This window comes from Artemia sp. Qi Xiang Cuo, chromosome 17, assembly GCF_049724085.1.
Source record: "Artemia sp. Qi Xiang Cuo chromosome 17, ASM4972408v1, whole genome shotgun sequence".
NCBI classification, from domain to species: Eukaryota; Metazoa; Arthropoda; class Branchiopoda; order Anostraca; family Artemiidae; genus Artemia; species Artemia sp. Qi Xiang Cuo.
This window is the reverse complement of record NC_142810.1, coordinates 37,222,142-37,236,038: the sequence shown is the minus strand read 5'-3', so window position 1 is coordinate 37,236,038 and position 13,897 is coordinate 37,222,142. Positions and strand designations below refer to the sequence as shown.

The 13,897-nt window shown below is 35.7% G+C and overlaps 1 protein-coding gene across 1 annotated transcript; it reads left to right on the top strand.

Moving 5' to 3' along the window:
* Window positions 1-1,772: 1,772 nt before the first annotated feature.
* On the top strand, window positions 1,773-2,542 carry LOC148942161 (uncharacterized). The gene is made up of 2 exons (XM_089103245.1): window positions 1,773-1,902; window positions 2,226-2,542. Exons 1-2 carry the CDS (start codon window positions 1,890-1,892, stop codon window positions 2,540-2,542), a joined length of 330 nt encoding a protein of 109 aa, XP_088959371.1. The 5' UTR covers window positions 1,773-1,889.
* Window positions 2,543-13,897: the final 11,355 nt, after the last annotated feature.

The following is a 13,897-nucleotide window of genomic DNA, read 5'->3' as shown; positions in this document are numbered from 1 at the left end:
CAATTCGGAGGATAGGTTTATATACTGCAACGATTATATAATTTTTTCTAGATACTAAAAGAATTTTTTTCTGTTTGTAGATTTTGCTTCCATATAAAAGGATTTCCTTATTGCCATAAAGGCAATAAGGTTTTGATGTTGTATTGTTTTTAGTTTCGCAATAAGATCAGTAAAAACAGGGCCACCAACCGGAAGGTTTTGCACAGCCAAAGTTATTGGGTCTTCTTCTAAGAACTCCTCTTTTCAAAAAACAGCTCATTTGACTAGTTATCACGTACCCTTTTGAGAGTCCAAAGTTTTGAGAGGGCACCCCCCCTTACACATTTTTTCTTCAAATGGACCAGATCAAAACTGGAATAGCTATTTTAGTTCAAAATATTCCTAAGGCAAAAAAATTACAGTGACATATAAGGTTTTCTTATGAAGAAAATAGGGCATGTTTCCAACCCCATAATATTCTCGCATTTGCAGCGCAAATGGGAGGATAACTGTATATACTGCTTGTGAATGGTTATCTCTTGTGTAAAGTTATTTTAGTTTATTTTAAGAGAAAATAGGGCATGTTTGATCCTGGGTCTTTTTGATGCGCTGCTAGTTGTGTAAAAACGCACTGATATTCGTGAAAATAGTACTCTAATGTAAAGGTTTCACACAGCCAACTCCGTCCGTCCCCCATAATCAAACCAGAACCCTTAATATCCTCCTACTAATAGCGCATGTAAATATTTGTGTGTGAGTAGCATAGCTCTGTAGGATCCCTGTTCATGGCTATCAGCTACATAAGTTTGTTTTATTATTTCTTATCCTTTCAGGTCATATAATGGAGGCAGCTAGGTTATAATATTTCTGTAGAAATTAATTATGATTTATTTGAATATGAAGTAGAAATATGATTCATTTAAATCAAAATATAGCTTATGATAAAACTTCATAGAGTTGACATTTTGCATATTTTTAATAGAAAACTAAAGTCGAATCAAGTTACAGCCACATTTGGAAGAACCAAAGAAAGAGTATTTGAAAGAATAGGACTAAATGTACACATAAACGACGTTTTTACTTGTCATTCTGCTGTTGAAAGGGTGTCCTCTCCTCACAGGAAATCCTTTTATACATAGGCAAAATATACAAACAGAAAAAGTTCTTTCAGTATTTACTCTAACATTAATTTTTCCAATTTCATTTACAAGCTTTAAATAAGAAAACAGGTACACTGAAATCTTTCATCTTGTTTTTCTCCAAAAAAGAATATATAACAGCAATAACAGATGAAATATCATAACAGAAAGTTAGACATTTCACAAAATTGTGTAAATAGAAATTACAGTGACATCTAAGGTATTCTTATGAAGAAAATAGGGTATGTATCCAACCCCATAATAGTCTCGCATTTGCAGCACTAATGAGAGAATAACTGTATATACTGTTCGTGAATGGTTATCTCTTGTGTACAGTTATTTTAGTTTATTTTAAGAGAAAATAGGGCAACTCCAAACTTTACCGAAATAAAATGTACAAACACTAGATTTTAGAATAAACTGCAAAAAAAATAAACTTGACAGAAATTCGTAAGTGGTAATTCTTTCAAAATGTTATTCCTTTCCATGAAGGGCATTAGCTAGGCTAAAGGCTATAAGTGGTATGCTTCCTTTAAAATGTTACTCCTTTCCAAGAATAATAACATTAACCCTTTCAGTCACCATGTTCTCACATGAGAACATCACAGCTTCGCTTGGTCTTCTTGGACCCTGTAGGTGGCAGCGTTACTCGAGTATGCGCTCCATAATAATAAGTAATGCGAAAAGACACTGGCGAAGTTTCAAACCGATGATGCTAAATTCTGATTTTTAGCAGTATTTTGAAGTTGTTGCACATCCGTACTCGAAAGAATGGATCTACCAGGTATGTTTTCATGCATTTTTTTTACCAGATTTACCATGAAAATACGCGAAAAAAGGGGTTCATTTGTCCTTTTCAGTTAGTTACCCCATCTATTAAAAAGTTTACCTCGCTAGTGCGTTGGATAGATGCCGCAGATTTTTTCGAAGTAGCGTGTTCTTGGGTAAGGACAGTGTGACTTGATACTAACTTTTCTAGTTCAATAGCAGCATATATGGTACAGTCAGAGGAACATACTTTTGGTATTCTTATTTGAAAACATCAGTGATAACTTTTTCCTGTCAAGTCGCTATTCTGTAAAAGCGACTCACTATCTTCTTTTCCAGGTCCATCCAATGATCGACCACGTCGAGTTCGTCACGCTGACATACTGAATGTCTTGGACGCGATCGACTCAGACCTTTCAGAGTTATCGGACCTACCAAACTCAGATGACGAAGGTGAAGATTGGGCGTCAGTAAATCTATCGCAGCCACACGATACGGATGAAGATTCATTATCGGAAGTTGAGGATGATGAGCCGCTCCTCCCCCGCCTCCGAAAAATCGAAAACGCAGACTCGTATGGAAGAATGCGATCTTCTCGAAAGTTATCAACAATGCCGACCCGGCGCCGCCGCCACTTGGTCCCGAGGAGCCTATAGACTACTTCAAAGAATATTTTGATAGTGAATTTTATGAGTTAGCCGCCGAGATGACCAATCTTTATTCTGTACAGAAAACCGGCTCAAGTTTGGGTACAACAGCCTCTGAAATAAGAAGGTTCATAGGTATTCATATAGCGATGAGTGCTTTTAAATTCCCAAGGTATCGCATGTACTGGGGTAGTCGGACTCGGATACCTCTAATAGCAGACGCCATGAACTTCAATAGGTTTTCGCGTCTCCGAAATTTGTTTCATCTGGTAGATATCCTCTCTAAAGACCCGGAGAACACCGATCGCGTATGGAAGGTTCGTCCGGTTATAGACCGGGTCCTGAAAAAGACAGAAAGCATCGTACCTTCTGAGTATGTATCAGTCGACGAGCAAATGGTGCCGTACACCGGTGCATTGGACATAAAACAGTATATCAGGGGGAAGCCAACACCGTGGGGCATAAAAATCTTTATGCTTTGTAACAGTAACGGCATCATACTCACTTTTGATGTTTACCAGGGTAAGAAAACTATCCTGACGGAAGAGCAGAAGCAGTTCGGACTGGGACCTGGAATGGTACTAGCTCTTGCTGGTCGCGTCCAGCTTCGCCCGCATACGAAAATATTCTTTGACAACTTTTTTACGAGTATTCCGCTCCTTGAAGAGCTTGAACGGAAAAGTATGTATGGCACCGGCACGATCAGAGCGAATAGAGTTCTTGGCGCAAAGTTGGAATCTGATACGTCTCTGAAAAAGAAAGGAAGGGGGCGTTCCACGAGCTAGTGAGTGGAGAAGTATGTCTGATCAAGTGGATGGACTGTAGATCGGTGATAGTCGCTTCTAACATGATTGGAAGCGGCAACGTAAAAAACGTGATGAAGTGGTGTAAGAAAACGAAGACAGAGGTACAAGTGACGCAGCCGGAAGCTATTGCGGCTTATAACCTGAGTATGGGTGGGGTTGATAAGCTTGACCAGATGGTATCCTACTATAGGACCCTCATTCGATCAAAAAAATGGACTTTGAGACTCGTATTCCATTTGATCGATCTTGCTGTAGTCAACAGTTGGCTTGAATATGTCGAGATTTGCAAGGCACAGAATATGAGACAAAAGAACATTGTCGATTCGTTCACCTTCCGACTCGACATAGCAGAGACTCTCATTATGTCTGAAGACACTCCTAGAAGAAGAGGCCGACCCAGATCTCTTCCTTCAAGCGAAGAGGAGGAGAGTGATGAAGAAGACTCGGTTGCCGAAAATCGTAGGAAACGAAAACTCAAATTTCGTAGGCCCTGCTCCGCCGTGAAGAAAGATTCCTTTGCTCATTGGCCAGAAAAATTTGCCGCCCAAAACAGGTGTAAAAATGCCCCCTGTATCATGAAGACTAGGTTCATGTGTACCAAGTGCAACGTCCCACTTTGCCTGGAAGAATCGCGAAACTGTTTCGCACAGTTTCACAAACCTAAAGAAACGTAAAAGGATCATTGTCAATTCAGTTTCTCGTTTTTTGTACTATATTTGAAGTCTCAGTTTTCATTGGTTTTATACTGTATTTGAATAAATTTGGTCACACTGTCCTTGCTCAAGTACATGGTGGAAAAGAAAGAAGACGTTCAGAAAAAAATCTGAAAAAATTCATGGTAAGTACTTATCCATCACATGGTTGACTTTCGCTACTCTCATAATTTTGACCTTCCAGGCTAAAATTCGTGACTGAAAGGGTTAACTAGGCTACAGGCAGCAAGGCTATAAAAATATATATGAAAAAAAATCTAAAATTTATAAGTCATATAATTCCTTCACAATGTTATTCCTTTCCAAGACTAGATGTAAATAAGACTCATGTTTCAAGCTATCTGAAGTTTCCTTTTCTAGCGCGTTATTTTTTACCCCTAAACAAATTATTCTCATGTCACTTGCTGCTTGTATTGCTGCGATTGGTTAGAATGACAAAATAATGAAATTAGTATAATTGGCAAGCATCCAACTATTCAGCATATTACAAACTGGAAAGTATAAAAATAAATGTATTCCTCTCCTATCAAGTTGTCTTCTTGTCAAAAAGAATCCTTTGTATGGAGTCTATAAAAATTAACAGTAATTTTAGATATTCAGTATAAATATTGAGTATATACAAAGGCTATCAAGAATAAGATAAATGGTCGGTGAAATAACATTTATTACAATTTTTAGATTTATATATTTGAACCCTGTCGCTTGTGGTTTGCTTCGAAATAATGAATTTTTGAAGTGAATTATAAAAGTAGATTTACAATATTTACGATCGTTCCTAGAATTACACTCTCTGGATAGCCTTAGATAAGAGGATCTGAGTTTTAATTGCTTTATTGACAGCATTTAAAAATGTGAAAGTACTTTCTATTTTACCTTAATCATAAAAATGGGTAAACTAGTGTAATCTTAAACCATGTGGTAGTCAAATTCATGAGTATGTATCTTAAACTACGCGGTAATCTATCTAATCCAATCTGCATGGTAATCCAATCTTTGAAGCATCCATATCGTTTTGAATTCACACGACGTAAGCATTACAGCTATGCCAGCGTCCCTGGAATCCATTTCAGTAAACGAAGAAATAGCCACTCTCAACCTCAAGAGGTTAAGAGCTCAACCTCAACCGCTTATTGGCAATCATGAAATATTTACAACACATTTACACACTATTTCCTTATAGGTTTTCAGTGTCCTTTTCAATTCTGTTGGCTTTGATAAATCGACAAATCTAAATTGTCTTGAACAGCTATGCAGTTTAGTACCAAGAAGCCTATCAACTGCTTCAATGGCACCAACTTGGCGTGTTTTCACTGAGTTTAGTAAATAAAACCAAGCTTTTTGACCAAGGGATTTAAGGGATTTGTTAATTTCTTCCCACATATTGTCAACATCAGAAATTTCTGCCTTCGTCATGTAATCTGTGATATAATACGGTAATTTTGAACCAATGTGAGCAATATACTGAACTTTAACATTGGATAAATTTGCCATCAATAATGAAGGGTATAGTCATTAACATAGCGAGCGCTGAGTGTCTACCTTGAAGGTCGTAAATTCTCTTACGTGTTTTTTTTGCGGTTTGATCCGTGAGCTAATCAGTCAATGATGTCATGCATCTCCGTCTTTTCTTTTAAAGGACGTGGAAGTCCAAATATACAGTAGCTGATCCTTTTTTGCTTTCTTTTGAATTTTCGCTGGCAGTATTTGCTGCATCGATGTATTTGATGATCGGCAACTAATTTGTGGAGCGTTGGAATTGTTAACTTATCTGGAAGTTCACAAGGGATAATACTGTCTAAATATTTGACCAATTTTTCGATTGATAACGTTCCAATAACACGCCCATTTTCTATTCAAAGAATACGGTGCACATGTGGTGTTCTGTAGGTCCTCTTGCTTGATACTCTATGCAGCAAAAATGATCCTTTACTTTTCCAAATATAGGTTTGTCCTTGCACATAAGAGTTCGTTAAGGATTGCTCTCCATTTCTGTTGAAAATGCACATATACGAAAACAGGATCCATAGAAGTCAATTCTCCTGCAGTCATCTTATCTATGGAGGCCTGGTATATTTTTATCTATTTCTCGTAAATGTTTGATAAATTCTGGGTAATACCATTCTGCACAAGAAAGTGTAATGAATAGCGTTGGTCGACCCTCTTGCTCTATCATTGCCCTTAAATTACCATTAAGGATCCGAAAGTATTGGTGCAAACTTCCGATTCTGGATTGTAAAGAAAATATCGAAGACTCCATATCTCCATCTCGATTTTTGAGACAATCCATTAAATCGTAAGTGTTTTTGTGAGGTCGCAAAGTGTCAAGCGTGTGACAAATGCTATTACAAAGATGTGAACATTCTTGAACTAGAAAGCTGTGAAATAAGTATTGTATATCTTGACTGAACTGTGGATGTCTACTTAGAAGATGGTATTTCATATAATCAGAAATCCTAATATAAAACTGATGGGTTATGTCTCTCATATAGTTTTTTCCGTTGGGAAAAAGATTAGGGAATGCCGTAACATCAATTCTTTCTTGAAACAAATCTTCACCTATACCAACCAGTTTTTTCATTTGAAGTTGATCGCATTCAACCTTCTTATTTTTCTGGAAGTCTTCTATGAAGTCTTTTGGGACTGAGCCGTCTAGTGGCTGTACTGAAAAATATTCAACCAAGTTAGATCTCGTATCATTAGATAACTTTTCTAAAATAGCACCTTCCGGTATATTATGTGGGTTTTCTTGACCTTCTTCTTTTTCCAATAGGCGATTTGTAAGTACTTGCTCTAATTCTTCTATTGTGAACGCTTGTATATTTTTATACAAATTATTGTTGTCTTTCAACCAAAAAAGGGCGCTGTGTGTCTTCCCCAAATCAATCAGTGTAAACCAAACATTTCTTTTGTAGGTAGGTTGACCGTTGACAATAATCACAAGGCTATATATGTTTAGTAACTTCTCCGGAAGTATTTCTGCATTTGCTTGAACATCTACTGGCAAATAAACGATTCTTCCTTTAAGAGCATTAGCTAGTTCAGTTGCAGGTCTCTTTGATCCCATTACTTGTCCTAGTCTTAAAATAGTTAGACAGGGCATGACACACCGAATTAGTGCCAATTCAAACTTGTTCAATGTTGCTATACATTCAGGAGCTGCTTTCACTTGAAGATTATTTACAACAGAACGAATGTTGTCTTTACATGAAAGCATTTTGCATGCTCAGTAATCACATAATGGAAACATATCTAATATATTTTCCCTCCAGCCAGTGGAAAATCTAATTTCTTGTCTTTCCTCTATGGGTATATATCTTTCAGTTTCGTCTAACAAAGCCGTAACCGTTTCATTGAATCCTTATCTCTTTGAAAATGCGCTTAGAAACTCTATATCTTTTGTATTTTTCAACCGTTCACAACAGTCGCATGGAACCGAAAGATACTCATTCCTAATTTGGGCTACTCTAATTAGATTCTTTTCAAAGGTGCTCATTATCTGATATTCATCAGTCTACACTCTAAGGTTATATATATGTGGGTTAACACTTCTACATTTAATTTGAATTTTACAAATTGCTTCTTCAACAAATGAGTGAAGCGTCTGAAAGTTTCCTGCAGTCCTGGCAACGGTTATGTCCCGAATAATTTTACATTTGTACACAGCCGTATACAATGCTCTGACAAAGTTTCTAAGGACTGGAAAATGTGGAGCTAAGGCTCTTAGAGCTCGAAAAGTACTGTCACAACCATTTTTGGGGTGAAAGTAATATAAATGTCCATGCTTTTGCAACACAGTAAAGGAACTTTTGCAAATATCCAAGTCATCTAGGTATCCTACCTAGAAGAGAATATGTTATTCCCTACAAGAGAATATGTAGACGATTCTACTTCACTCATATCAGCTATATCAGAAAATAATTGTTGAAATATTTCAATATTAAATTATTCACATTTACAAAGTTGAGGATGACATTTACATTTCACTGAATCTTTGTTTTCGGGATTTGCTGTTTTAACGTCACATGTCATATCACTCATTTCCAGATCATCAAAAAGTATTTGACCTACCATACCTTTGTGGGTTGTAGCAGATGCAACCTGTTCATCAATATTAATTGTTCCTTCAAACTCATTGTCACTTATTGTGGCTGTTTCGAGGCTTCTACGAATTTTGCTAATGTTTTCTTCTATGGAATCTTTCTTAGTTTCTATCAAATGTTGATAAAATTTTCCTCCGTTACTTGTAGTTTTCAAAACTTCTTCACTTCCAGTCAAAGACAAACTGCCAAGGCTTCTACGCAATTTGTCAATTTCAGTTGATTTCCTTTCTTTTCTGTCATCCTTCCAAATATCACATCTGCATCCATCCTGAAGTTGTACTAGGAAATTTGCACCGTAGTCAAAAAAATTGATTGTCCTGTTGTGTTAATTGGTATTGTCTTGTATACATTTCCTACTTGGCCACAACTGATGCATTTATTTGTACCACAGTTCTTATAAGCGGTTTCAAAATGAAAAGCTTCACTGTGCTCACAATGTTCTAGAGTATTTTCCATTGCAACCATGAATTGAGATGCTTCCGGCACATCAACTGAATTGAGGTAGGTTCTGTAAAAATTTTTTGCATTGATTTCTAATGTTCACATGCAGTTTTGCCAATGAATTAGATACATGTTTTACAATTTCCTTCGATTTTTCTAAAATTAGTTTGATTTCAACCATAGAATTGTCTGTATCGTTTAGAGCGTTAAAATAAGAGGCATCTTGTAATGCTTCAAAGTCAGATGTCATCTTGGCTAAATTTATTTTCTTGTTAATAAACATTGGTTTTTTATTTGTTTCCCGTGCATTAGTGCCTCGAACTTCATAAATTGGATTCTTTTTTTTTAGTCCAGTACTTTTGTGTTGTTCTAGCATTATGATTTTTTTCTATAATCACCGTTTGCCAAGAACTTTTGGGAAGATGATTCAATGCGTTCTTGGCGAAAGGTTTCATCAGTGTTGTACTTGGTTTGATCCCTTCTAAGGGCTGACTCGATACCTTCTTGGTAAAAAGTTTCATCAGTGTTGTACTTGGTTCGATCCCTTTCAATTTGTTTTTGGCGAAAAGCTGCATCAGTGTTGTACTTGGTTTTATCCCTTCTAAGGTCTGAGTCTATACAATGCTCCCGAAAAGAATCATCTGTTGCATATTTTTTTTTAATGCGTTCGCAAGTGTTTTTTTTATTTAAAAGCGAAGCTGTGTCATCGTTTTTGAATCTATTTGAAACTTTTGCTTTTATGTCATTCTTGTTTTCTTCATAGTATTTTTTTTTGTCTGCAGATCTTTTTTCACCTCTGCTCTCGGTCGTCTTTTTTTCTTTAAGCCTTTTTCTTCGTTCTTTTGAAACCATTCTAATGGTTTTAGGAGACAGAAACTTGACAGTATTAATTCAAGCTTCAGATAGGACACTCTTAGTCCTATATAGATTTGTATACAGACATTGACATTTCACATACAAATCCTCCGTCAATTCCTTATATATGATTCCTTATTCCCAAAGAGGAAATGAAGCACTTGATCATAAGACCGAAGTCCTAATCCGCAAGTAGTCGCAGTAAAGCTACCTGAGCAGTAACGAAACTACCTCTTCCGTGTCCGTAGGAGACAAAATCCGTCAATTCCTTATTCAATTCCCGAAGGAAAGGGGACACTTGATCATAGAACCGAAGTCCTAATCAGCAAGTGGTCGCAGTAAAGCTACCAAAACAGTAGCGAAACTACCTCTTCGTATCCAGTTATTAGGATACGAATCTTCTTTATACAGACCAACTTCTGGACGTGCCGCCTGGAAAAAAAGGGTAAAACTAATATGGAAAACATGTGTCTGGAGGGAAATCGTCAGTAGATGGAATTTTGGGTTAGTGAAAAGCCCATTATGGTATTGAAAGGGAACATACTTATCACGGAAAATATTTCAAAGGCTCACCAGGTTGGTAATTGAGGTATTCTTGAATGGTAACGAGATACAAAAAGTGTTTTTTGGCATTTTTCAACATTTCTGGTAAATTTTTTTTTCCTAAATCACAATTATATACATATATATATATATATATATATATATATATATATATATATATATATATATATATATATATATATATATATATATATATATATATATATATATATATATATATATATATATATATATATATATATATATATTATATATATATATATATATATATATATATATATATATATATATATATATATATATATATATATATATATATATATATATATATATATATATATATATATATATATATATATATATATATATATATATATATATATATAACAGACGCAAACTATTTCAAACTATCGTGTTTTAGAGTGTTTAAATTATATTTAAAGAAAACTATATTTGTTTAACTAAACATTTCTCATTTTTTCATCTCAATCAAGTCAGACATTCTGAAATCGATATTAAAGGTAAAAAGAACTATTTATAAGATTTCAAACTGTGTTTTAAAAATCATTCTGAATAAAAAAAAATACGATCTTAGATTTTGCTTTATAAATATCTGATGAGTCCACACAAACTAACAGGAGACAAATTCATTTGAAAAATCTGGTTTTCTATTTCAGTCTTATAAGTTTGGGTCAAACCTAACATTAAGCAATTTTTCCTTTATTTCTTTTCTCTTTAAATTTATTTGAATGTGGCGTCATTAAGGCAACAGTCATTATAAAGTGGCATCATTATTAACAGTTTTTCCATTATTTCTTTTCTCTTTAAATGCATTTGAATGTGGCGTCATTAAGGCATTTTTTTTTAAAATTAAGCCTCTAATGTAAAGTCAGCCGAAGGGTCTGCCTTCTGCCCACGTCCCACCAAAATATTCTCACGCACCACTGGTAGGGCCTTCGCCCAACGTTAAGAATCATGGGTATAAACAGTAGAAAAAAAATAAAAATAAATCATATCTCGTATAAATCATGGTTTGAGGCATTTACGTATTAATTGTTTGCTCTAAAAATCGCTTTGTAGTTGAGAGTGAACGAAAACTACGAATAACAGAGAAGGAATTACAGAAAATGTATAAGATAGTGGAAAATAAATTAATAATCTATTACGTATTATATTATTATTCTGACTTGAATTGCTAATTAAGTCAGACATTCTGAAATCGATATTAACGGTGAAAAGAACTATTAAGAAGTTTTCTGACCGTGTGTTTTAAAAATTATTCTATATAAATAATAAAAAAAAATACCATCTTAGATTTTGCTTTAAAGAAATATCTGTTCAGTTCACAAAAACTAACAAGAGACGATGTTCCGGAAAATTCCACCTTGGGAAATCATCCCCACATTTAAAATTGAGCAGCCATATGGAAATGAAAGAGCAAAGAAAATTATATAATAGTGCAGCAGCTGCTATTATCGAGGAGGGGTGTTGGGTCATATCGTAGGCGAGGAGAGGGGTGCTATATGCCTTAAAAAAGTACATAATGCCGAAATTATGGAAATCTCCACGAGATTTAAAATTATGTAAAATTAAATATCTTACAAACATAAAGATAACCGGTGCCAACATAAATAAATGAATAAATCTTATATAGCTTCAATATTTTTTTATTATCTTCCTCCCAGAGGTGCTTTATATGCAAGGGTTAAAAATACCATTTTGTTAAAAATAGTTGGAAGGTTAAGTAACATAACTCTGGCGTTAACAAAACCCCCAAGGGCCCGGGAGCAGGAAGGGATTCTCGTATAAACTTCCGAGAGGCCTCACTTGATTGGAAATTGGAAATTCTAGTCCAGCTGTTAAGAGTCAAAATTGATCGAAGGGCAAATAACCCCCCCCCCTCACACGCCCATTTTCCCCACCCCTTTCTTTGAACTAATTCTGTTTATACCTGAAGGTCGAATGAGAGTTAAAATGTTTTGGTATTAACACACACATATTAGGCATCTGCTCTCCTCCCTAACAAGGAAAGAAACAGAGAGTGTAAGGCAGTGGCGGATCCAGGGGAGGGGACACTCCCCCACAATCCTCAAGGCAAGGGGTTTAAGTTATACCCTGGGGACATATAAGATTTTTATAGAAGGCGGTGTCGTAGAAACTTCAAAAAAGGCTCATTCGATTGGAAATTCAAAGGGCTAGTGCCCTTTTTAGTAGTCGAAAGTGATTTGAGGGCATCTAACCCCCCTCTCACGCAGTAGGTTTTAGGCTTCTGCAGTGAGGCGATACCCAAACTCTTGTTTGTAGTTATTTTTATTCGATTCAAACGTAGCGTAGTTTTCAGCGTAGTTGATTTCCAGATTTAAAATATATTTTTGAGGAGGACACTCCCCCACAATCCTCAAGGCAAGGGTTTTAAGTTATACCCTGGGGACATATAAGATTTTTATAGAAGGCGGCGTCGTAGAAACTTCAAAAAAGGCTCATTCGATTGGAAATTCAAAGGGCTAGTGCCCTTTTTAGTAGTTGAAAGTGATTTGAGGGCAACTGACCCCCCTCTCATGCAGTAGGTTTTAGGCTTCTGCAGTGAGGCGATACCCAAACTCTTGTTTGTAGTTATTTTTATTCGATTCAAACTCTATTTGCATATTCTTTTTAAGTTTCACTCGTTTTAAGATTTATTTACTCATTTACATTAATATATATTGTATATTTGTTCGCATTGATTGTTTATTTAATTTCTGTTCGTTTTAAGTTTCATTTATACTTTAATAGCAAACATTTGTTTTCGTTTTAAGCTTGATTTTCATATTCAATCCAAGCATTACTCGCTTTACGATCTATTTATTCATTTATATTAGTACTTGTTGTATGTTTCTGCTATGATTGTTTGTTTAATTTCTGTTCGTTTTGGGTTTTATTTATTCTTTAATAGTAATTTCTGGTCGTTTTGAGTTTGAATTTTAACACGTATTTGTATCAACTGAGCTTAAGTTTAAAATGAGCTTTACTTTTCTTTGAATATCTTATTTGTCGGAAAGTTTTTTTAAATTAATAATAATAAAACATCGGAGCCGTACGACCTTTACTATAGACAACGCTGTAGCGTTGCCCCTGATTTTTTTTTTTCCAGAGGCACTTCATATGGAAGGGGTCGTCATATAAACTTCAAAGGGGGCTCATTTGATTGCAAATCGAGAGTTCTAGTGCCCTTTTTAACAGTCGAAAAGTATTGGAGGGCAACTAGCCCCCCCCCCCCAAGCCCATAACTTCCCCAAAACACATCAAATCAAACTTTTGAGATAGCCATTTTATTCAGTGTAGTTGATTTCCAGATAGAAAATATGTTTTTGAGGAGGACACTCCCCCACAACCCTCAGGGCAAGAGTTTTAAGTTATGCCCTGGGGGCAAATAAGGTTTTTATAGAAGGCGTTGTCGTAGAAACTTCAAAACAGGCACATTCAATTGTAAATTAAAAGGGCTAGTGCCCTTTTTAATAGTCGAAAATGATTGGGAGGGGGGCAACTAGCCCCCCCCCCCTACACCCATCATTCCCCCAAACACATCCAATCAAAATTTTGAGATAGCCATTTTGTTCAGCGTAATTGATATCCAGATAGAAAATATGTTTTTGAGGTAGTGGCTAGTGTCCTTTTTAATAGTCGAAAAAGATTGGAGTGTAACTAGCCCCCCTCCCCCCACACCCATCATTTCCCCAAACACATTCAATCAAAATTTTGAGATAGCCGTTTTGTCCAGCGTAGTTTATTTCCAGATAGAAAATATATTTTTGAGGAGGACAATCCCCCACAACCCTCAGGGCAAGGGTTTTAAGTTCTGCCCTTGGGGCATATAAGGTTTTTATAGAAGGCGTTGTCGTAGAAAAT